Below are 21,375 nucleotides of genomic sequence, written 5' to 3'. Positions count from 1 at the left end.
CCACATACGTAGTTGTATGTATTTGCCTCTGATGATAATCATGTATCGAAATGTCTAAGATTGGACTCGTCGATGATGCCACACATTCTGTGAACTCTGTAGAAGTTAACGCGTCAACAACATTAATATTTCATCAAAGTCATAAGTACAATTTTGTACTAAATGTGCATAAATTGTACAGCTGTCGGATTAAGACAATTACCGCCTTGTTGCCGACTAGAATCAATAAAATTTTCGACACAATCTGTAGTTAATCTATATGTTTGAAGATATGGAAAATTATAAGTTTTAAATACCTCCCAAAGATTAACAATACTATTAATTGCTATCTACCAACAGTTAAAGAAATTAAAACATTTCACTCGTACGTGTTTATTATTATTATTATTAACTACTTTTATACTATTTAAAACTTACAAGGTATCATGCAAAAAATCTATCTGCTTTTTACTTCCAACAAAGACTTTACCATGTTCTTTAAAATTAGTTCTGGCCGATGAATTTAAAATATCAAATAATTTAGTAAAACGATCAATTAACTCTACCGTTCTGCCGGCCTTGGGTGGAAGTAAACCTACAGTCAGTAGTAAATGCCTGCAGCTACATGTTTACTAAATACCTGTACAGCATATTTGACTTTTGTTTTTAAAAAGTTATTCGGCTCAATGTGTGATTTTAATAGTTTAGGTGCCAATTTAATCGATTGTTTACTATCTTGGTTATAAAATTCAACAATATGGAACCACGAAGCTATTTTATCATTGGTTCCAAAATTATGTTTTAATAAATTGTTTTGTATAGCTTTTATTAAATGTGGCGTGTCAAACATATAAGCTACACTCTGTTTCAGTCTTTGACTGAAACTGTTCAAGTCACGAAACAGCTATACAAAATTAAATCTCATGTTTGTAATTAATGCATGCAGCATAGCACTGTAACCGTTTAATTTAATTATTATATCAAATATAATATTTTTTAATACATTGCTATGGTATTGTTATCTCCATAATTTTCAAAGCCAATTACTTCATCGCGTGATGCATTATAGAATATGTTAAGACCCATTAAAATTTATTTAGAAATATATCATAAAGTAAAGGGAGGTTTAATCAGGTCCGTTAGCTTCGCAAAACGGCAACCGCCGACCCATCCTTTGCTTTGTCGAAATATAGTCACATTCGGCAAGCAGCTGCCCACAGCAGGAATATCGAAAAAGTAATTACTTTCAAAATCGAGTTAATTATTATTTGCTACACATACATACTAAAAGTCTTCGTCGTCTACTTCGAATCTTTTATGTCGTTGTCGTATTGATCAAGTCGAGGCGTTTTTTGGATTGATTGCTCACTACGGCCAAGATTAGGACACGCGGAATTCCCCGCGTGTGTACCCTCCCGAGGGTAAGACTCGGTATCTGCGGGTGACCGACGGTTTGGAGCGGTTACTTCATTAGAATTTGCATTAACAAATAAACTTCAACAGCCGTTTCCCTCACCAAATTTCGTAAAATATTCAACGACGGATTCGCTTGTTCTAGCTACACAACCCACTGGAGAACTTTCATCGAAACTCATCGGCAATAGTCAAATTAGTTAAAATAAAAAACTAAACATCACAAGATACACACGTAGAAAACATGTTGAAAATATTGTAACTTACCACATCTCTCGATCTGTTACCAAATACACGTTACAATAAAATACTAGTCGCTGAGGAGCATTTTGTATGTGTAAAAAGTTAATTCCTCGTCAACGCCGCCGTTAAACCAAACGTCAGGAAATAACAGAATAAATGAGGGTTCAAACTCATTTTATTTGGAAATAATATGCAGTGACGATATGTAAGTGGGAACGTTTTTGATTTTAATTCATGTGGGAGAAATAATTTTTTATTAATTCCTGGAAACAGACTCCATTTTTTGTGTAAATAACTGCAAAGTACGGATTGAAGGTAATGCCATTGATTTTTCTAATTCCTTATAAGTTCGTGGACTTGAAAAAAATAATGACAAGGCAAATTCTTTCGACTGTAAATCGTATCTTATGCCACGTTTACGTTTACATTGTGCGTCTATTTGTGCTGCTAATAATCTATTAAAATTTTCTGGTAATAACTTACGACCTAATTCCCTCAAATTGTTATATTCGTCTTGTCTACTTATAGTGACTGGTTTTTTCTTCTTTATCTTCATGCGAAGTCGCCAATTTTTTTGATGCAATGATTTAATTTTCGCTCTTAATTTTTTAACTTGTTCACTTAATTTTTTTATTCTGAGACTATCATCCAACAATTTTTTTGTAAGAGTCGTCACTACGCCCATTCCAGGCTTCTCAGCAGATGTGCCTCTGTAATATTTAAATCTGTTAGAGTCATAAAAAAGGATTTTTAAATATATGATATACAATCGTATAATTATAAATTAGCTGACACAAAATGAATAATAAAATAATGTGAAATAAAATAAAATGAAATACAGTAAAAGTATAAACTTACGGTTTTATTATTTCTATCACAAGAGTACTGGCAGCAGAACGGCAGGTTGGCAGAATTATTTCCGAGGTTTCTGCATTGCTGAAAACAATTTAGGTACAATTTATAAATTTAATAATTAAAAGTACAAAACTACATTAATCTATTAATATATATTACCTATTCCCTTCTTCAACTTTTACAACCTCTTCCATACATGTACTACTACAACAACAAAAATATGTATTATAGAAAATTACAAAAAAATATAAAATATAATCTTAATTATTTGATTAATGTATATTACTTATTTTCTTTTTCAAGTGTTATAGCCTCTTCTGCACATGTATTACTATAATACAAAAATATGTATTATAGGAAATTAGAAACAAATATAAAATATAATTCTAATTAATCTATTAATATATATTACTTATTCCTTTCTTCAACTTTTACAGCCACTTCCATACATATATTACTACAACAACAAAAATATGTATTATAGAAAATTACAAAGAAATATAAAATATAATTTAAATTATTCTATTAATATATATTACTTATTCTCTTCTTCAACTTTTATAGCCTCTTCTGTACATATGTTACTACAACAATAAAAATATGTATTATAGAAAATTATAAAAAAATGTATAATTTTAATTATTTTATTAATATATATTACCTATCCTCGTTTCCAGCTTTAACAGTCTCTTTTGTACATATATTACTACAACAAAACAAACGTGTATTGTAGAACTATAAAATTATATATAAAACAATAACAAAAAAATATAAAATATAATTTCACATACCTATATAATTCTTCTTTTTCTGAAGGTACATTTCGTTCTGTAATTTCATTTGTGTTACCTCTGAAAAAAATTTATTTGTTTTCCATTCTTATAGATTATTATAAATATAATAATAAGTAACACAAATATTAATTTTGTCAAATTGTCCTAATAACGATTTAATAATTGAAATGATTATTATTAAACTATTTTTCATATTTAATCATTTTATATACTTATAATATTGTGAAATTCAACTTTTTATGAAACAAAATTATTGTTATTAAATTAAATTATATCAAACTAATAATTATTATTAAACTTACTCTTGTTTAGTATCGGGTCCCAATAATAATGTTGGGACAGCATCTGGGTGAAGACGAGCTCTAAATTTATTAGTTCTGTATAATTTTTCCTCAAAATGTAAATTGCAGAGACGCATATTATCATATGCATATTGTGGGCCTTTAGATAGTAGATCAAATCTTTTGCATGCTTCTACCCATTTCAACCATCTGTAATATAAAATTATATTAGTTTTATCAATAACATATATATTATACCACTCAAAAGAAACATGGCATCATAAAATTAAAAGGCAAAATTAAAGTAGTTTAGCAGTTTGTATATATATAGATATATAAATTAAAAATGTAATTTATATAAAATAATAATTATAAAACAATGTTATACCGGTCTTGTTCCTTCGGAAATTTAAAATAATGTCGTTTCACTTTGAAACGTTGTAAGCATCCCAGTATTCCGCAGTTTGGCTTCCTTTTTGTGTCCATTTTTTAATTATTATATTAACACAGCAATATTTGAAACAAAATTAAGATCAAAGTGCTTGCAAGAGAATATATAACTTAAAATATTTACATAAACTAATAATTCTCTGAAATTATTTATCAAAATATTAATAAAAACCAACAATTATCATAAATTTATCCTTTTTTCGCTTTTTTTCTCAAAATCTTTGAAAGAGCTTGAACGTGACTTAAACGCTCTTAAGCAGCTTTCAATAGACATTGCATTCCCTCCAAATTCAGTTTCAGGTTTGGTTAGATATTCAACCGTCTTTTTGACTGCTAAAAAAGAAAGAGAGAAAAGAAAATAAAGAGCAAATGAGACAGAAGTTCAGATGGCACTGCGACCGAGATTTTAATGACGCACATGCGCATTAAATTTTTTACAACATGAAATCGTGAGAATTGCGCTACTGTATACTGTGACCTTTGAAAGAGCTTGAACGTGACTTGAACGCTCTCAAGCAGCTTTCAATAGGCATTGAATTCCTTTCAACTTCAGCTTCGGATTTGGTTAGTTAATTTTCGGTAACATGACAGCGGAAGAGTTTCGTTATTGTATACTGTAGCAGAACACTGTTACGTTCCATGGGCGCCAACCCACTCCTTTCGTCGTCAAATTTCCTACCAGAAACGTAACACAACAATTGAATATCCCTAGTACGAACCCATTTCAGGAGGACGGGGGGGGGGAATTAGTGTCATGTGATACCTTGATGCCGCATTGGTAATTGGTTGTACTCACGCAAGCGCAATTCTATTTTCATCAAATAAAAATGTATCACAATCACCGGGAAAGAGTATGGTTAAATTATTGACATACGATAGTTAGATATCGATAATTATATAATTTACTAAAGGAAAATCATTTAATTCTTACATGAATCCCAGTAATGTGTATTTATACGACACTATTAACATATTATTGCAAGTTATAACGTATGTCAATTTACAAATACAATATAATTTTTCTTTCTCCTTTTTTCGCCTCGAAATTTCGCGTCTTTAATATTAGAATCAATCGTCAAAGTAATACACGATCGTATTAACTTCCTCCGCAGAAATGATCTAACTTCACTTGTTTAAAGTAAATAAGAGGAGGTTTATGCTTCATCTTGTTATTCTTATGTTTATACCACACCGGTCGTTCGGGCGATGTTAGTCCTAGGTATGCGTGAAACTTATATTTGTGTATGTGCATATGTACATAGATTGTGACATATTAGTGACATAGTGGAACAGAATTGAACACAGTCTTGTATTGTGAATCGCAACAATTCTGGCGTGGCGTATAATATACTCGAATTAACGGTCGAATCGACGAGACTCAGTATGTGCTGTTCGTCTAACGAAGGGAGGAAAATAGAATTATAGGACATGTGATCATTTCATAAACTTCATATTGGTCTATTTTTCGTCAAACGATAGCGTATGTGCTTGGAATAAATGGTATCAAAATCCCGTTACTACACTTGTTACGGTGAACCTGTATTATTTTTAATAAAATGTGAACAAATTCTTATACATGTATATTCCTGTTCATTTCTCGCATGAATTAGTCATTATTTACACAAAATGTTGGGGAAAGTGTCCATAATTAAAAATGTTTTAAGGACCGCACAGCATTAGCATAGAGTATCGTCGCGCATGTTCCTCAAAAAGTCACGTGGTTTTATTGTGTTCCGCACCATATATTAAATAAACGAGTTATACATATTTTAGGCATGAGTTTTCTATTAAATGGTTCCTATATATAGAGATATATTATCTAAAAAATGATTTGATGATATATTTCTATAGATACCTTTAAATTATTATCGGAGATAGTGCCGATAATACCTTATTATAGTTTTTGTTGTTGATTATTAATGAATTGTGTATCTCGGTTCGAAAGAAATTTCTACAAATGATAGAAAAAGTAGTGTGTGTCTCTGTGAAACGTGCGCGAAACATGTAGTGCACGATTAATCGTATAAATAATCCTTGTAGCACAGTTTATGTATATTTATGATCAGTCACATAACGTTTGATATTGAAAAGCAAAATTATGAGATAATTTGTTAATCCGTAATTAAGACTTGTTGTGCACTGAAATTCTATTACAATTAAAACAATGCGAAATATCATCAACGATGTTGTTATTTGGTAAGTTTAGCTATCAAATTGTTCATATTTGATGCCATTTAAATATTTACATCATACTTTTATTTTTATTTCATTCCGGTTTTTATCTCTCCTTCTCTGTCTCTTCCTCCCATTACTTTAAGATGTAATCTTTCAAAATAATAAAAAAAGCTAAACATGGAATTCTCTTCGTTTATTAAACTAATTTCTTCTGTAGCGTATTGCTACTACTTTCAGTGAGCCTTATATTCGGAGCTAGTGAAATCATTAAATCTCTTGTGAATACTGGAGAGAATTTCTTGAAAACTTCCTCCTATAATTGGATTATAAAATTATGTTTAAATTTACTCAGTTATGCTACCGTACTATTACCAGGTTGCCTCATATATAAATACGTACGTCATACCAAATATATTCAAAGGGGAGGTAAATAAAATAGTAAATTAATATAAAATGAAAGAGAATTTATCAACTTCTACTAGAAAATTATATTATTTCTTTTCTCTTGTACAGGTAAAGGATGTATACCCAGATTAGTACACTTATGTTTTGTGGGTCACTGTGAAACAGGACTTTTGGATTCTTCCTCTTATGTATCTGCACCATCTAATCATAGCCAACGTACTTTTACACAAGATGCTCTATTACTTTTATACTGTTTCTTTGGCTTGCAAATCAGTTATTTAACATGGGGTTACTTACAAGAAAAGATAATGACACAGGTATAATTTACTTTTTACATGCGTCTATATTATCTGATTGATAAAATTGTTAAAACAGAAAAATGTGTTTAGCAAAAACACACTGAGTTTAAGAAATTGCACTTTAAACAATTGTGAATTTTTTTTCGTGGAATTACATAATCAACTTCTACCTAGTTACTACTTTTAGAATATCCAGTCTTTTTATAAAACAAAGTGTTCATAATACAAAGCCATAGTGCTTAAATCATAATTTACGATTATATATCATTGAATATAACAGTTTAATGTTGTTTTGAGATGATATCTACAGCATCAGTTATAAAATTAATCACTGTTAGTTCTAGTTATAAATGTTGCTTATGCATTCTTCATTTCATAACATTTTTAAAAAAAATATGAAAATGTTTATTTTCCAGGAATACGAAGATGTTATGGGGAACAAGGACCGCTTTCAAGATTCTCAATTTCTAGTGTTTGTAAATCGGATACTTGCATTTTTGATGTCTGGACTGTATTTAACAATTCAAAGGCAACCGCAACATAAAGCACCTCTTTACAAGTATGCATTTTGCTCTTTATCAAATATCATGAGCAGTTGGTGCCAATATGAAGCTTTAAAGTATGTCAGTTTTCCGACACAGGTGATCGCCCGTTTATCGTTTGGTTTCTCATTTCTCGTTTCGAGAACGTTACTCTTTTAGCTATCAATTTCATTATTATTCCTTTAACTTTAATCACATTCATTACAGGTTTTGGCAAAAGCCTCAAAAATTATTCCGGTAATGATAATGGGAAAAATAATTTCACACACTACGTATGAGTATTACGAATATGTTACAGCTGTACTCATTTCTATTGGAATGACACTGTTTATGTTAGATAGTTCGGATTATAAAAACGGCAAGTTTTCTTCTGCCATAATAAATTTATTACTATTTCCAATCGATATTATTATTGTTCTAATTCTTTTAGACGGAGCCACTACAGTATCCGGTATTGTGCTCTTAGGAGGCTACTTATTACTAGATAGTTTTACAAGTACCTGGCAAAGTGCATTATTTGTGGAATACGGTGCAACGAGCGTTCAAATGATGTGTGTAGTTAATATGTTTTCATGTTTATTAACTGCAATGTCTTTGTTTCAACAGTCGAGCTTCCCTCTTATACTTTCTTTTATGACAAAGGTAATTTTAGTTGCATGTATTTGCACTATTACAGTAGTGATGTGATTGTAGAAAAATTTAATATTTTTTTCTATACAGTATCCTAGGTTTATCATGGATTGCTTACTTATATCAATCTGTTCTGCGAGTGGTCAATTATATATTTTCTACACAATTTCTAAGTTTGGTCCAGTGACATTTGTTATTATGATGACTATACGACAGGTGACTACTCTTACACACACATTATTATTTATAGTGGATGCAATCACAACAGAATTATTACAATCCTCCTCTTTCAGGGTTTGGCTATATTGTTATCTTGTTTGATATACCATCATCGTGTAACTGTTATCGGTATCATTGGTATATTAGTAGTATTTGGTTCAGTATTTTTACGAATATATTGTAATAATCGTCTACGTGCAATCAGAAGACGTAGAGCTGCAGCAAATAGTATAAAAGATTAATTTTGGAAGATAAGGTATACGTATGAATTTTGTGAAATTTGAAAGCCCCTTTATTTAAATGTGCATAAATTTTGCTAAATCTGTGTTGTTATTTTCGATTACCAATAATATATGTAAGTATATCGGATTGGACAATTAGTCATTTTTTAATGTTTGATTTTCGTTGTTTTTGATAAAGAACATTCATAAGTATGATCGTAAAGTATATTTAAAGTATATTTGTTGAAAAGTGCATATTTCCCTTTGATACTATTTTAATTAATGAAAATATTATTATAAATAATTGGATCAAAGCAACGCATTATTTATATTCTAAAAAAGTAATATTTATTTTATTATAAACAAAAATGTATCATTTTCAGAAGAAAAGGGATTAATAAAAAATAAAACTGGTTGTATAAATTCATAATTATCACCAAATAATATCACCATGCATAATTATCACCAAAAGGTAATATATTACTCCTAATATGGAAATTAAATACACACTTTTATAGATTGCATCAATTGTAATTATTATCAATGTACAGAAAGGTATGGTGCTTAAATGTGTCTGTTTATTCATCTGGAGATGCAGGTTTATAAATAGCTATAAGGCACAAGATAGAAATAGTTAATTCGGATGCTAAAAGTACCAGTTGTATGCTGCATAGAATTACTTCTAATTTGAGTACATAATTTTGCCAGATTAAAAAGTATAATGTAGTTAAAGAGCTGGGTACAGTTAAAATAACTCCGATAAGAATTGGCAGTCCGTGTTCAGTCAAATTTCCTTTTCTTCCAAGATAAATTCTAGCTCCTTCTGTGATTATGAGAAAGAACAACAGTACAAACTCTGTCAATATTGTATTTGTGCCTGGCGATGGTAAATTTGCTGCCTTGAAAAATCCCATGCCCAGTTCACATATGGCAAACATACCAAAGTAAAAAGAGTTTAAGTACATTAGAATTTCATATGTTAGAGATGAACTGGCAATCGTAGGCATCTTATTAACTCCTTAATTATGTTAGACAATTGTGTACTTATTAGACAATAAATAATATTAATTCATTGTGCCTGGGTCTCTTCAAATAACATATTCGTTGCATTATCCATTATAGTTCAAACCTTTTCAATACAGTCTATATAACACCTTGCTAGAATCTTTCATTTATACATGTTTATTTTTACCTTTTGAAATGCATTTGAGTTGTTTGTAATAGAATACTTTTTTCACATACATGCATTCATAGATAAACATTTAAGTGTACAATAATATGCGTAGATTATTTTAATGATTTCTTGATCAAAGTTGTTCCTTCTTTTAATTGATTATTAGCCACAAATATGCGAATAGCAATAAAGTTTGGTTAGGAAGATACAACCACTAGCGAATATAAAGTAGTTTTAATTATAAATTCCACTGTTTTCTCCGAAATTCCTATTTTTCGTTACATATTTTCAATTATCGAACGGCTTAGTTGTAAAACTTTAGGCGGTAAAATAAATTTTATTTGGTAGATATGTAAAATCTACTTGCACATACGACTCTGCGCGTATGTAGATATGAATATATACGTGTGGTACGTAATAATCATGAATATAGCTATCAAGCAGTGTTACCAAACAACGAAACGAGATATGTGTGTATGTGCATGTGTGTGTCCGCGCGTGCGTGTATGCGTGAGCAGTTCGATTGAAATTTGAATTACATATTCTGGTTACAATGTATATTTCAGTAACATTCATCAAGGTGATTAGAAAGTTGAGACAAATTACATAACTGTAGTATATGACATTCGATCGCATTTTAACCTTTACAGTTATATAACATAAAATCAGTATATTTAAAGGAACAATTTTATTCGAATATGTTATTTAAATTTACGTTAATATCCGCTAGAAAGTACAAGTACAGGTACAAAATATATTAATGTACTGACTTTTTGGAATAACCAATTTATTGAATCTTTCGAATACGATAGAGTATGACCAATACAATTAAATAGCAATGGGTTTTTATTCGAATTTATCGAGAGTGTTTCGTTCCAACAAATTTATCGAAACTAGAGGTGAAAGATGGCAGAGGAAAGAATACGCAGCACCTATTCAATTTAACCCATCGATAACAGGAACCGTTAATAATTTGGGGAACTCAAGGCGAGCAATTAAGGCAATTCTTATTCGGTTTTCTAAGCCACATCGTCAAGGGCAGATTCATAAAAATGATTTATTAGTAAAGGATACGAAGGACGAAAGTTTCTTCAGTGTTATATTAATCGTAGCAAGAATTTTTGTGATAGGTTTCATCGTCACGGGATTAATTATCGCGTATCTCGTTACACGTTTCACGCATGGACACGTATTTCCGATTATTCTACGGAAAAGTAATTATTCATTAAATGAATGCAGCCGTTTATATGATATATAACCGTTAATATATGCAATGGTTTGTAGGTATCGAATTTCTTGGGCCGATATTCATAAAATTCGGTCAGTGGGTATCTACGCGGAAAGATTTATTTCCTGAAGATATTTGTTATACTCTGTCGAAATTGCAACGATCTGCTTCCCCGCATTCTTGGGTTTACACGAGGCAATTACTTAAAGCTGTATATGGCTCAAATTGGAGGAACGTATTTGTAAAATTTGAACATGAAGCACCCATCGGATCAGGGTGCTGTGCTCAGGTATAAAAATAAAGTGGAAGCGAACAAGTTTGATCGGTAGACTGTGTATCCTGTCCGTTCAATCGATTCGATTCCTGCCCGATCGATAGGTATACAAGGCATGGGTGGATCTGAATGCTCGAGTGGAAGTATCACGTAAACCTCGAATACCTGTATTTATTCAAAGTAATTGGAACGTAAACAAAAACTTGTCATATTCCCGTAAAAATAGCAATTTAAACGTTTCTGCTAATCCCAATATAATACATGCCTACAATTAATCATAAATGTTAAATGACCCTTTTTACAGTTGCCGAATGTTTAAAACTCGGATCGTTGGTTACTTTTGTTGGTAAATATGTGCATCATAATGGAATTGGTCTTGTTAAATTATATCCAAAATATTGCACTCGACGTAAATATACAATCATTTCAGAAAGAACGTTTAATGATAATGTTTATGAATCGGAACACTGTAACGATCAAAGAAAATTACAGCCGGTAGCGGTAAAAGTTCTACATCCAGGGATTAAAGGGCAATTGAGGTACTATGTATTAGTATCTAATAGGGAATAACAATTAGTTTACCTGTATCTTTAAATTATTTTTTTTTTGTCGTTCAATATAGGAGAGATCTTTTTATAATGAGAGCAATTTGTAAATATGCTACCTATATAGTGCCGCAATTACAATGGCTCAGTCTTACCGATTGTATCGACGAATTCTCGCAGATAATGGAAAATCAGGTATCCTATTAGTTAGACACATTGATTTTACGTTTAATATTTACTTGTGCGATAATTTTTTGAAAGGTCGACATGAATTTAGAAGCAGCCAACTTGATTCGATTTTCAAACAATTTCTCGGAGAAGAAAGATGTTGTTTTCCCGCAGCCTTACTCGAATTTTACTCAATGCGAAGTACTCGTGGAAACTTTTCACGAAGGTTCTCCTATTTCTGATTATCTCGATAATCCTGATTCTAAGTTGCAAGGACGATTGGCCAAATTAGGCATTAAAACGATCTTAAAAATGGTTGGCAATAACGTAATCTTGTAACAGAATTATGATCATACGAACGAATAGTTTTATTACAATTGGAATTATTGGGAAAATTGTAGGTATTTAAAGACAACTTCATTCATTGTGACTTACATCCTGGTAACATCTTGGTACAAACAAATCGTGAGCCAACTGGAAAAATTAGCGCTTGGTTTTCAAAATTCATCAATTGTGATTACCTGTCAAATTATCCACGTTTAATTATACTCGATTGCGGTTTAGTGGTATCTCTTAACGATCAGTGCCGGCAAAATCTTAGAAACGTCTTTCGTTCGGTGCTCTTAGGAAATGTACGTGCGTGTATATATATGTTTAATTTTTTATTTTTAACTTTTATTTTGCTTTATTTTTTAACTCAAGGGCGAATTGGCAGCTGAATATATTCTGGAACATAGTTCACACGTGTCCCCTGATCCCGACGGTTTCAAGGCTGCAATAAAAAATATCGTCGACGCGTATCTTCGAAGTAACATTAATGTAACTCATCAAGAATTTATAGTAAATAAAAACAGAAGAGGTATAGTATTGAAGATTCTTACGAAAGAATCGGTAAAAAATGTTACAGGTGAACGTAAGTACCGTGGTGACTGAATTATTTTCCGCGATGGTTCGATACAAAGTCAAGCAAGACGGATCCTTTAGTAGTGTGATTCTCAGTATGGTAATCGTCGAGGGCCTCGGTCGCAGCCTGGATCCTAATATTGATATTTTTACAGAAGTTGTGCCGTTCGTTTTTACAAGTATTACAGTATACGACGATTAAGTTGCGAAATGTTTTAAATATTTAAACAGGTTGCTCGTAAACGCAATTGTGCAAAATATTTTTTAGTTTATAATTATAATACACGTTCTACATTTGAAATAAAAAAGAAACAAAATTTTACTATTATAAAGTATTGTATACATAAAAGAGAGATGCAACAAAGTAAATAAAGGGGGGGGGAGAGAGAGAGAGAGAAAGAGAGAGAGAGAGAGAGAGAGAGAGAGAGAAAGAAAGAGAGATAAAAAATTTGAAAAGAAAAGCTGTGAACAAGTTGTTCCGTCGAATACGTGCAACGGTCACCGTGTCCGAATAAGGAACCATACGAGAAAATTCCCGTTTTAATAACGTGCCGTGAAACGAGTCCCGAGGAGGATTCTGATTTTAAAACAGTCTATACAGAAACATATAATCGTAACGGACAGAAATTCCAGTGACTGACCAGTCGTTCATGATCGCTTCCTGGTTGGTCGACCGATATTATATCGTCAATATACCACCTGTAACGTGTATACGTGCGCGTGAGCGTGTATTTATATATAAATGCTTCCGAAGCGACACAACCTATTGCTTTCGGATTACGTATTTTTTTTATATCTACGTATCATTCATATATGTACATATTTATATGTCTACAAAAAGGTCATACTCTGCATTGTTCTTTTAAATATTTATTTACATCTTTCCTACATACGCGTATAGGTCGCGCGCGTGGTTTCCTTTCATTATCGTTTCGGTATGTAATAGCAATTTAGTATTTTTGTTCGAATTTACCAGAATATAAACGTCATTACACTTCTTACATCTTCCATGTAGAAGAATAAGCCAGGATAATTACTTCCTTCCCTATTACATAGAAGCGTATTTCTAGGAAATTCGTCTCCAAGCTCTTGCAGTTAATTTCAAACTAAATCTTAATTAATGTTTCGTGTCACATGTGTTTCCATTCCTGACGGTTATAACGTACGTAGCTAGATTGCTACAAAATTTACCTGCCTTGTTGCAAATTGTTTTCTTATTACTCATTTCTTTCATCGCATTATTATCAAAATAGTCATATTCGATTTATTTTTATTCGCGATTTTACATTGGGATTTTACATTGGCAGTTATATCCGATCGCATGATCCGAAAAGCTACAGCTTTGTAAATGAGGAAAGTAATCAATATTGCATATATAGTTTGAACTTAGGCGATTGTTATAAACTTTTTGTATTTGCTTGAAGGAAGAGGAGCAAACAACACAACAGACACACGCACGCACATACACACACGTAAGAGAGTATCGCGCCATCTGTCGAACGTGTCGTGATCATTTTAACTTGGAATCCCCACCAAAGTAAACTGCCCCCTCCGATGAAAATGATCAGACTGCCGCGTTGGGCCAGCAAAAGGAACGGCGGAGCATGGAAACAGACCACCGAGCAGATAAGAGTTGTTCTCCAAGAGTGTATTGGAGATGGACAAGCTGCTGCTCTTCAACTGAACGTTTCACTTTTGCTAAAGTGAAACTTAAACAGAACGAAGCATCAGCAACTTATTTACGATTATCAGCAATTAATGCCTGTGACTCGTCCTATTTGACCCCATTCGTTTCGATCTTGTTTGAACTAGAGTATAATACATTTGGCGTGTCGTTAAGAACTAGCAATATCCCCGTAAATATATTTCAATTTCAATTGTTTAATCGTATCGCATCCTTTCAGCTTCTTCTTTCTTATTATCTTGGACAAGTGAGTTTCTTTTATTTAATCTTCCCTTTTTCATTATTCACTCAATATAAATTTTACAATTAAATTTGTCTGTTCCATTACTCCGATACGCATTTAATGATGTGTTCACTACTATTATTATTCTCCTGAATTTTCCTCGGCTTTTTGCATTTTGCAAGGTATTCAAGAATTGATATCGAACTTTTGTACCTTTGTTTCTCATTGCAAGGAAATAGATTCGTCGAGATACATAGTTTTTTAATTGTATTATTAACATTGATTTTACCGCCCGTACCTTGGGCAAACCACCATCAGCCATCACCATTACATTCACCACCAGTCTACCACTACTACTGCTACCACCACCACCACCACCACCACCATCGCTACCACCACTACCACTACCACCACCATTACAATCATCTCTACGACGACCACGTTTGGTGTTTCTTTTTAACTGTACTTCAGACTACGTACACCCTTCGTAAGTACAAGAACGTCTCGTTTTTATCTACCGGTTGATCACTACCTGTGACACAAACACGCGGATTCAAACAACTCTGTTGAATTTCCGGGTGCACGCGGTTCATCGATACTCGTCGAACGTTATCTTCTTATCGCTGTTTTAAATTCACGCGAATTAAAATCATTTAAACCGAAAAGATACGCGCACTTGGAATAAATACAGTGTGAATCCTATCGTGCAAGCTCGTGATTCCAGTGACAGAGATCGGTGACATACACCGTGGGAACAAACAGTTCAATTATAATTAAATTGTACCGTTTACAACACGCTCGAGTCAGTCGTTCTGTGGATGGAATAAATATACTAATAACGATTAACATTTTGACAAAACCTGGTTAAATCAATCAAATCAATTTCACTTTTGTTTACTTTTTAAATTTCTCATTGCATGATATCGGCGTTAGAATTCAATTCATCCATTATAAGCAATTTTTCACATAAAATTATTAATTTCTTCATTTTTTGAAAGCAACTTATATCGAGTTAAGTGCATCTTTCGCATAATAAAAATAAAAAGAAAAAAACGCGTGTCCGAATTATGCACCTTGACGAATAACGGAAATAAGTAAAATTCATTTCCATTAATTTCGTCTCCATTTTACGTATCAATTGTAACATTATTAAGTAGGGTCGTCTAATTGTTTGTAAGAATGGAATATAATTACATATATATCTGTACAGTGCGAAGAAATTTTGAATTGTTGATCAGAGATTAGCCGTTAGAATTATGGTATAAATGTATTGTAGTTCAGTGTGTTATGGTGTTGCGTAATTATTGCAGTTGATCGATACGTTACGTGTTTCTCGTTGATCTCAGAACGTTGCGAATATGTCCTGCGTGAACGCGGAAGCGGAGAAAGGAAATTGTACGTAACGAAGTGACGGCGTCGGACATTTTGATTTGAGATTAGATTTAACTAATCCAAAGGACAACGATTAGTAGTCGTAAGTTTCACGTGACTGTGTAGCAGTCACCACATGTATACGTGGCTAAAGAAACATAAACGTTTACAGTCTTACAATGAGTAAAAAATTTGTAAACGTAGATAAGTATGTAGAACGAACATACTTATCCAAGAGTTGTCAGATGTAAATATTCACTTGCTCGACGTACATATAGGTCACGCTAATGAGTTAATACTCGGTCTTCTTGACTTACATTTACTACATGTGTATCAGAGACAAAGAACTTTGGCTTATTACATATATGCGATTGATAAAGTCATGAAGTTATTCGGTATATTTCCCATCTAACTATTATATCTTGTACTTTTGAAAAAATCACGCATACCAATAATTAACGTTTGTTATCTTCAATGGGTGGCAAGCAAGAGATTACACGCGAGGAAACAACTTTAGTGAAAAGAGTCGGTCTTTTCGTTGCGATCTATTTATTTAATTATCTCCTCTTAGAGCAATTAAGGTACAAATTAAGTAATACCTTGCTGTATACGCTGTGCAGCTACATTCTCAAGAATATTACTCTTTGCTATCTCCGATTTCATTTTACTATTTCACTGTTCATAGTATGCGTATACCTGTTTACTGCTAATATCGTATTCATTTTCTCGTTCGGCTGCAATTAACTACATTATATGTCCACGGGTTATACCTCTGTCATTCCTCCTGCACGAGTTCCTCTTTAATTGTAAGTAACGCAATTCCCAGACACCAGATGGTTTCTTCAGCTCGGAGTCAAGGTCGTTTAATTTAAATTCGACTTCGCAACAATAAATAACGATAATTCAGTTCAGTGAATAGGAAAGAAGAAATTTTTTTATGCATATAACGTACTGTCTCTTCTGTTTCACGTGCGTGGTATCTACATATATTCCGATACGTGGGTATTTTAATCGTAAAACGATACGATTCCATAGAAAAAAAACCAAACAAACACAAAGAACGGGAGTATTTGGGTTAGGTTCGAGGAGATAATTCTCAAGCCTAGTCTTGCAATGTATGATTCGGTCATATTACAAATTACAAATTTTGTTAGTAAGAATGATAGGTTGAACTTGAGAAAGGTACTCAAGTTTGAAGATTTTCGTAATCCGGTCACGAACCGTATTGTTAATCGCCGCGTAATTGGTAATTTTTCTTGCGTGAAAAATATACGCTCAACCTTGGCCGATGAGTGTACATAGATATGTATTGCATCACATCGGAACGAGTATTTAGGCATTTTCTCCTCGATCCGTGTAAGTACTTGGAGATTAGCGATTCACAAGAGAAGAGAGAGAGAGAGAGAGAGGGAGGGAGAGAGAGAGAAAGAGAGCAGGGTCATCATGACAACAGGCGTTATCAGGCTACTGCAAATAGAAGAAACTGCCGGTCCGTAAATAACACTGGGACAATCAGTCAACTCGGGTGGGCATGTGGAAACGGTGATACGTAATTTTTTCGCTCGCGGCTATAGTTCGATTTATCGCGCGCCGTGATCCTGTGAAGCGTAACAGGCTCTCTCTCTATCAATTTCCTGTTTCGCATTCGTTCTCCATAGACCGGTCGAACGAACTCCCTACCCTATCTAGGATCTAACACAAGAGTTTTACGCTCTGTCTCAACCACTTGCTTGTATTTTGCGCGAATATGTACGGGTGAGGTAGCTTTTCTCAAAGTGATTTTTTCGACCAGCCAGTTATACGGTTACGTAAGAAGAAAAATTATATCGCGTATGCGAAGAAATTCTGCGTTCTAGTGGATACGGCGGTACCGAGATTTTGCTCGTTGTTGATATACCTTTTTATCGTCAAGATAACGAACGTCTGTGAAAGTAATGATTATTTACCCAGTCGAGACGAATCACAGTTAAAGACTCAACGGTGGTACGCAATGTATATTTTTCGCTCGAAAGTCAGTGTTTGCCGGTGATAAGGATCGGTCGGTAGATCCGTAGAATAACCGACAATTTTTCAAAACGATATTCGTGAGTGGAGATTTTGTTCTTGTTTCTGTAGGAGTTTCCTAACGCCAACGCGCGCCGTCTCGAGATGTTACTTTCGAACGCTTGGTTCGAAGTAATAGCGGCAACTCTTTTGACGATACTGATCTTCGCTACTAGTTATCGGCCAGCCTGGTGGTTCTGGACCGGAGCCTCTCACAGAATTAACGGTGAGTTTCCCTAACGATACAAAAGTTCACAGTTTCTCCTTGAAAACTGCGATGGGGCAGGGACATACATCTGATGCTAATCAAATACAACACGAAGATACGAGGAAGCGTGCACGATCGCGTGCGATCATACTTATCGCCTAGCCATCACCGCGTTCGAAAGAATAACACGCGTTCCCTCTCTTTCTGACGTACCATTTAAAATATTTCTTACTTTGTGTGCCAGACAGTGTTCTCTCGACAGTGTGTCGATCGGTCATTGCTGTACGTTTATTGCCCGTGATATCGGGCAACTACTCTCTTATATCTCGCAATAAATTTATAGTGCGGTGTGTGCACGCGCGCGCGTAAGCGCACGCGCCTCTGTGTGCGTACGCGAAACTTGGATCGCGAATAACTCAGCCTTATTATTCCTTACAATATTCTGGCAGGCAGCGAACGCGTTTACTCGTTTGGCAGTAAGAAAATTACGCGTATGGGTGACCTTCGATTCGAAACGACGCGTTCGTGTACGGTCACGGTCTCCTTTCTAAGCTCGATACCCGTGATTCGTCACGACAAGGCCGTCGTGTTAATCTTGCAATTAAAGGCAACTTTCTTGTGCCTGTGCGAGAGAACGTGAAGCTTTGTGTGATTTATATACGACGTCTACATATGTATTACTTACGCCTAATAATCTTGTTCGAAGGCCTAAAATAAATCGGGTTGCTTTGGCGAACGTTTTCCCTCAGATCATTCACCTTTTTGCGTGATGCTTGACAGCTCCGGCCGAGAAGAAGCACGATGGAAGGTGTAAAACCGTGTCAGATGTCCCAGGACCGTATCCTTTACCAATTCTTGGAACTAGGTGGATATTTTCTTGTATCGGCCACTATCAACTCAACAAGATTCACGACGCTTACAAAGGTAAGAACTTTGGCCTTGGCGCACGCACCTTTTTGTTATATCCCGCACGGAATGTATACGACGACACGAGGGAGCGTTGTTATTCGAGCCTTTATTTCGTACGTTTTAATATATCGGATTATTTCTGAATTAAGAATAGATTTGAATCAACGATACGGAGCGTTGTGTAAGGAGGAAGCATTATGGAATTTCCCTGTGATCTCCGTCTTCTCTCGACCGGACATCGAAGCTATTCTCCGACGGAGCTCGAGATATCCGCTTCGTCCACCACAGGAAATAATATCTCATTATCGGCGTGCCCGCCGCGATCGATATACGAATCTCGGTTTGGTTAACGAGTGAGTAGCTAGGCGATTGATGCTGATCTGATAGCGATCTGATAAACGAATGGAAAAATAATTCTATAGGCAGGGGGAGAAATGGCTGGATCTTCGGACGGCTCTAACATCGGAACTGACGGGGGCTAACACCGTCCTTGGCTTCTTCCCGGCTCTAAATATCGTTGCCGACTCGTTTATCGACTTGATTCGTCAACGAAGGACGGGATACGAGGTGGCAGGCTTCGAGGAACTCGCCTACAAGATGGGACTCGAAAGTAAGCTCCCTCACCCGCGCCTACTGTATTATCTCCGCGTAACGCGTTTCCACGGTTCGATCATCCGTTTCCTTTCCATCTAGGTACCTGTACTTTGATCCTGGGTCGACACCTAGGTTTCCTCAAACCAGATTCCAGCAGCGAGCTTGCGATGAGATTATCCGAAGCGGTCAGGATTCATTTTAGGGCATTGCGAGACGCCTTTTACGGGTTACCACTTTGGAAATTGTTACCGACATCTGCGTACAAACAGGTGATAGAGAGCGAGGACGCTATATACAAGTATGTTAGACAGATGCGGTATCGAACGGACGGATTTAAAAAGTCGACGGACTGTGGCACGATTATGAGTTTCATATTGTTAAAGTTTCTCTGTTTCAGTATAATTTCGGAAATCGTCGAAGCCACGATATGGGAGAAACGAGACGATGCTAAAGACGAGTCGGTCGAGGCTGTTTTCCAGTCGATCCTAAGGCAAAAGAATCTCGATATTCGGGATAAGAAGGCAGCTATCGTTGACTTTATTGCCGCTGGCATACACACTGTAAGTAATAAATAATATTACGGCCATCGACTCTTCATTTCTCATTCCTTTTCGAATGCGTTTCTTTCGCTCTCTACACAGGTAGGAAACACTCTAGTGTTCCTGTTCGATTTGATCGGACGCGATCCAAGGATACAAGCTAAGCTTTTCGAAGAGACCTACTCATTGGCACCGGCTGGTTGCGACTTGACCATCGAGGACTTACGGAAGGCTAAATATCTCCGTGCGTGTATCACCGAATCTTTCCGGTGCGTCTAAGGATATAAAAAGCATCGCGTTTCTCTCCTTTCGTGCAAAAATATTCTTACGTGTTGTTTCACATTTAGAATGATTCCAACGGCAACTTGTATCGCTCGAATCTTGGACGAACCTATTGATCTCAGTGGATATCATCTTACCGCGGGAGTGAGTAACAGTTACTTACAATTACGATCATCGTTTCCTTTTTCTCCTTTCTTATTGAAACACTAATTTTTCTCCGTAGACTGTGGTTCTCTTACACACCTGGATAGCAGGCTTAAAGGAAGAGAATTTCAAGGATGCCGGAAAATATATGCCTGAAAGGTGGCTGACAACTGTCACTCCTCATTCTCCATTATTGGTCGCACCTTTTGGAACCGGGAGAAGAATATGTCCGGGCAAACGTTTCGTAGAACTCGCGTTGCAACTTATCTTGGCAAAGGTACGTGTTTTATGCAAAGCATAATGCAAAATTCAATTATCTGTTCTCTATTTTCTTGTAGATCGTACGGGAGTTCGAGATCGTCGTAGATGGGGAACTTGGTTTGCAATTTGAATTCATCCTCGCGCCAGAGAGCCCGGTCTTACTTGGTTTCCGCGATCGTTTGCAAAAATTGTAACGAAACAGACGTTTGTTTAAACATTGTGGAAACTTCCATCATTTCGTTGTTGATAATTATTTTATTTTCGTAGTCCGTTTGTAGAATGATTCATCGGTTGCGAATAATTTCTATTTGCCAGTTCG

At 34.7% G+C, this 21,375-nt stretch overlaps 4 protein-coding genes and 2 long non-coding RNA genes across 12 annotated transcripts; 3 read left to right on the top strand and 3 right to left on the bottom strand.

The window, feature by feature from the left end:
• Positions 1 to 3,172: 3,172 nt before the first annotated feature.
• Positions 3,173 to 3,652, bottom strand: LOC143430362 (uncharacterized). Its single transcript, XR_013102627.1, has 3 exons — positions 3,587 to 3,652; positions 3,282 to 3,341; positions 3,173 to 3,196 (listed from the first exon to the last, which is right to left on the bottom strand). It is a non-coding gene; the product is annotated as an uncharacterized LOC143430362 (long non-coding RNA).
• Positions 3,653 to 5,719: 2,067 nt separating this feature from the next.
• Positions 5,720 to 8,684, top strand: LOC143430259 (adenosine 3'-phospho 5'-phosphosulfate transporter 1). 2 transcript variants are annotated; one of them, XM_076906352.1, is made up of 8 exons: positions 5,730 to 6,211; positions 6,408 to 6,616; positions 6,704 to 6,912; positions 7,311 to 7,535; positions 7,644 to 7,794; positions 7,867 to 8,078; positions 8,157 to 8,282; positions 8,360 to 8,684. In XM_076906352.1, the coding sequence occupies exons 1-8, from the start codon at positions 6,180 to 6,182 to the stop codon at positions 8,525 to 8,527; spliced, it is 1,332 nt and encodes a 443-aa protein (XP_076762467.1). In that variant the 5' UTR covers positions 5,730 to 6,179; the 3' UTR covers positions 8,528 to 8,684. The 2 variants fall into 2 exon arrangements, with proteins under 2 accessions (XP_076762466.1, XP_076762467.1); XM_076906351.1 differs by having other exon boundaries at positions 5,720 to 6,211; positions 7,644 to 8,078.
• Positions 8,685 to 9,016: 332 nt separating this feature from the next.
• Positions 9,017 to 10,008, bottom strand: LOC143430311 (transmembrane protein 216). The gene has a single exon (XM_076906471.1). It carries the CDS (start codon positions 9,511 to 9,513, stop codon positions 9,085 to 9,087), a length of 429 nt encoding a protein of 142 aa, XP_076762586.1. The 5' UTR covers positions 9,514 to 10,008; the 3' UTR covers positions 9,017 to 9,084.
• A 510-nt stretch (positions 10,009 to 10,518) lies between these two features.
• LOC143430417 (putative aarF domain-containing protein kinase 2) lies at positions 10,519 to 13,014 on the top strand. The gene is given in 10 exon segments (XM_076906707.1): positions 10,519 to 10,894; positions 10,965 to 11,197; positions 11,287 to 11,362; positions 11,487 to 11,528; positions 11,613 to 11,721; positions 11,805 to 11,922; positions 11,989 to 12,243; positions 12,246 to 12,527; positions 12,598 to 12,714; positions 12,803 to 13,014. Coding segments are annotated over 10 exon segments (1,806 nt in total). The 3' UTR covers positions 13,001 to 13,014.
• Positions 10,768 to 19,215, bottom strand: LOC143430418 (uncharacterized). 2 transcript variants are annotated; one of them, XR_013102633.1, is made up of 3 exons: positions 19,086 to 19,215; positions 12,417 to 12,667; positions 10,768 to 10,884 (listed from the first exon to the last, which is right to left on the bottom strand). It is a non-coding gene; the product is annotated as an uncharacterized LOC143430418 (long non-coding RNA). The 2 variants fall into 2 exon arrangements; XR_013102632.1 differs by lacking the exon at positions 19,086 to 19,215 and adding an exon at positions 16,032 to 17,022.
• On the top strand, positions 14,388 to 21,284 carry Shd (cytochrome P450 family 24 subfamily A member shade). Of its 5 annotated transcripts, XM_076906702.1 has the most exons (11): positions 14,388 to 14,549; positions 18,192 to 18,345; positions 19,108 to 19,251; positions 19,391 to 19,589; positions 19,659 to 19,846; positions 19,930 to 20,128; positions 20,228 to 20,390; positions 20,472 to 20,638; positions 20,717 to 20,795; positions 20,875 to 21,072; positions 21,134 to 21,284. In XM_076906702.1, exons 1-11 carry the CDS (start codon positions 14,403 to 14,405, stop codon positions 21,248 to 21,250), a joined length of 1,755 nt encoding a protein of 584 aa, XP_076762817.1. In that variant the 5' UTR covers positions 14,388 to 14,402; the 3' UTR covers positions 21,251 to 21,284. The 5 variants fall into 5 exon arrangements, with proteins under 5 accessions (XP_076762817.1, XP_076762816.1, XP_076762820.1 ...); XM_076906701.1 differs by having other exon boundaries at positions 19,930 to 20,390; XM_076906705.1 differs by lacking the exon at positions 14,388 to 14,549 and adding an exon at positions 15,067 to 15,192 and having other exon boundaries at positions 19,930 to 20,390.
• Positions 21,285 to 21,375: the final 91 nt, after the last annotated feature.

The sequence above is a fragment of the Xylocopa sonorina genome, chromosome 13 (genome assembly GCF_050948175.1).
Source record: "Xylocopa sonorina isolate GNS202 chromosome 13, iyXylSono1_principal, whole genome shotgun sequence".
In the NCBI taxonomy this organism is placed as follows: Eukaryota; Metazoa; Arthropoda; class Insecta; order Hymenoptera; family Apidae; genus Xylocopa; species Xylocopa sonorina.
This window is presented reverse-complemented; position numbering and strand designations above follow the sequence as displayed.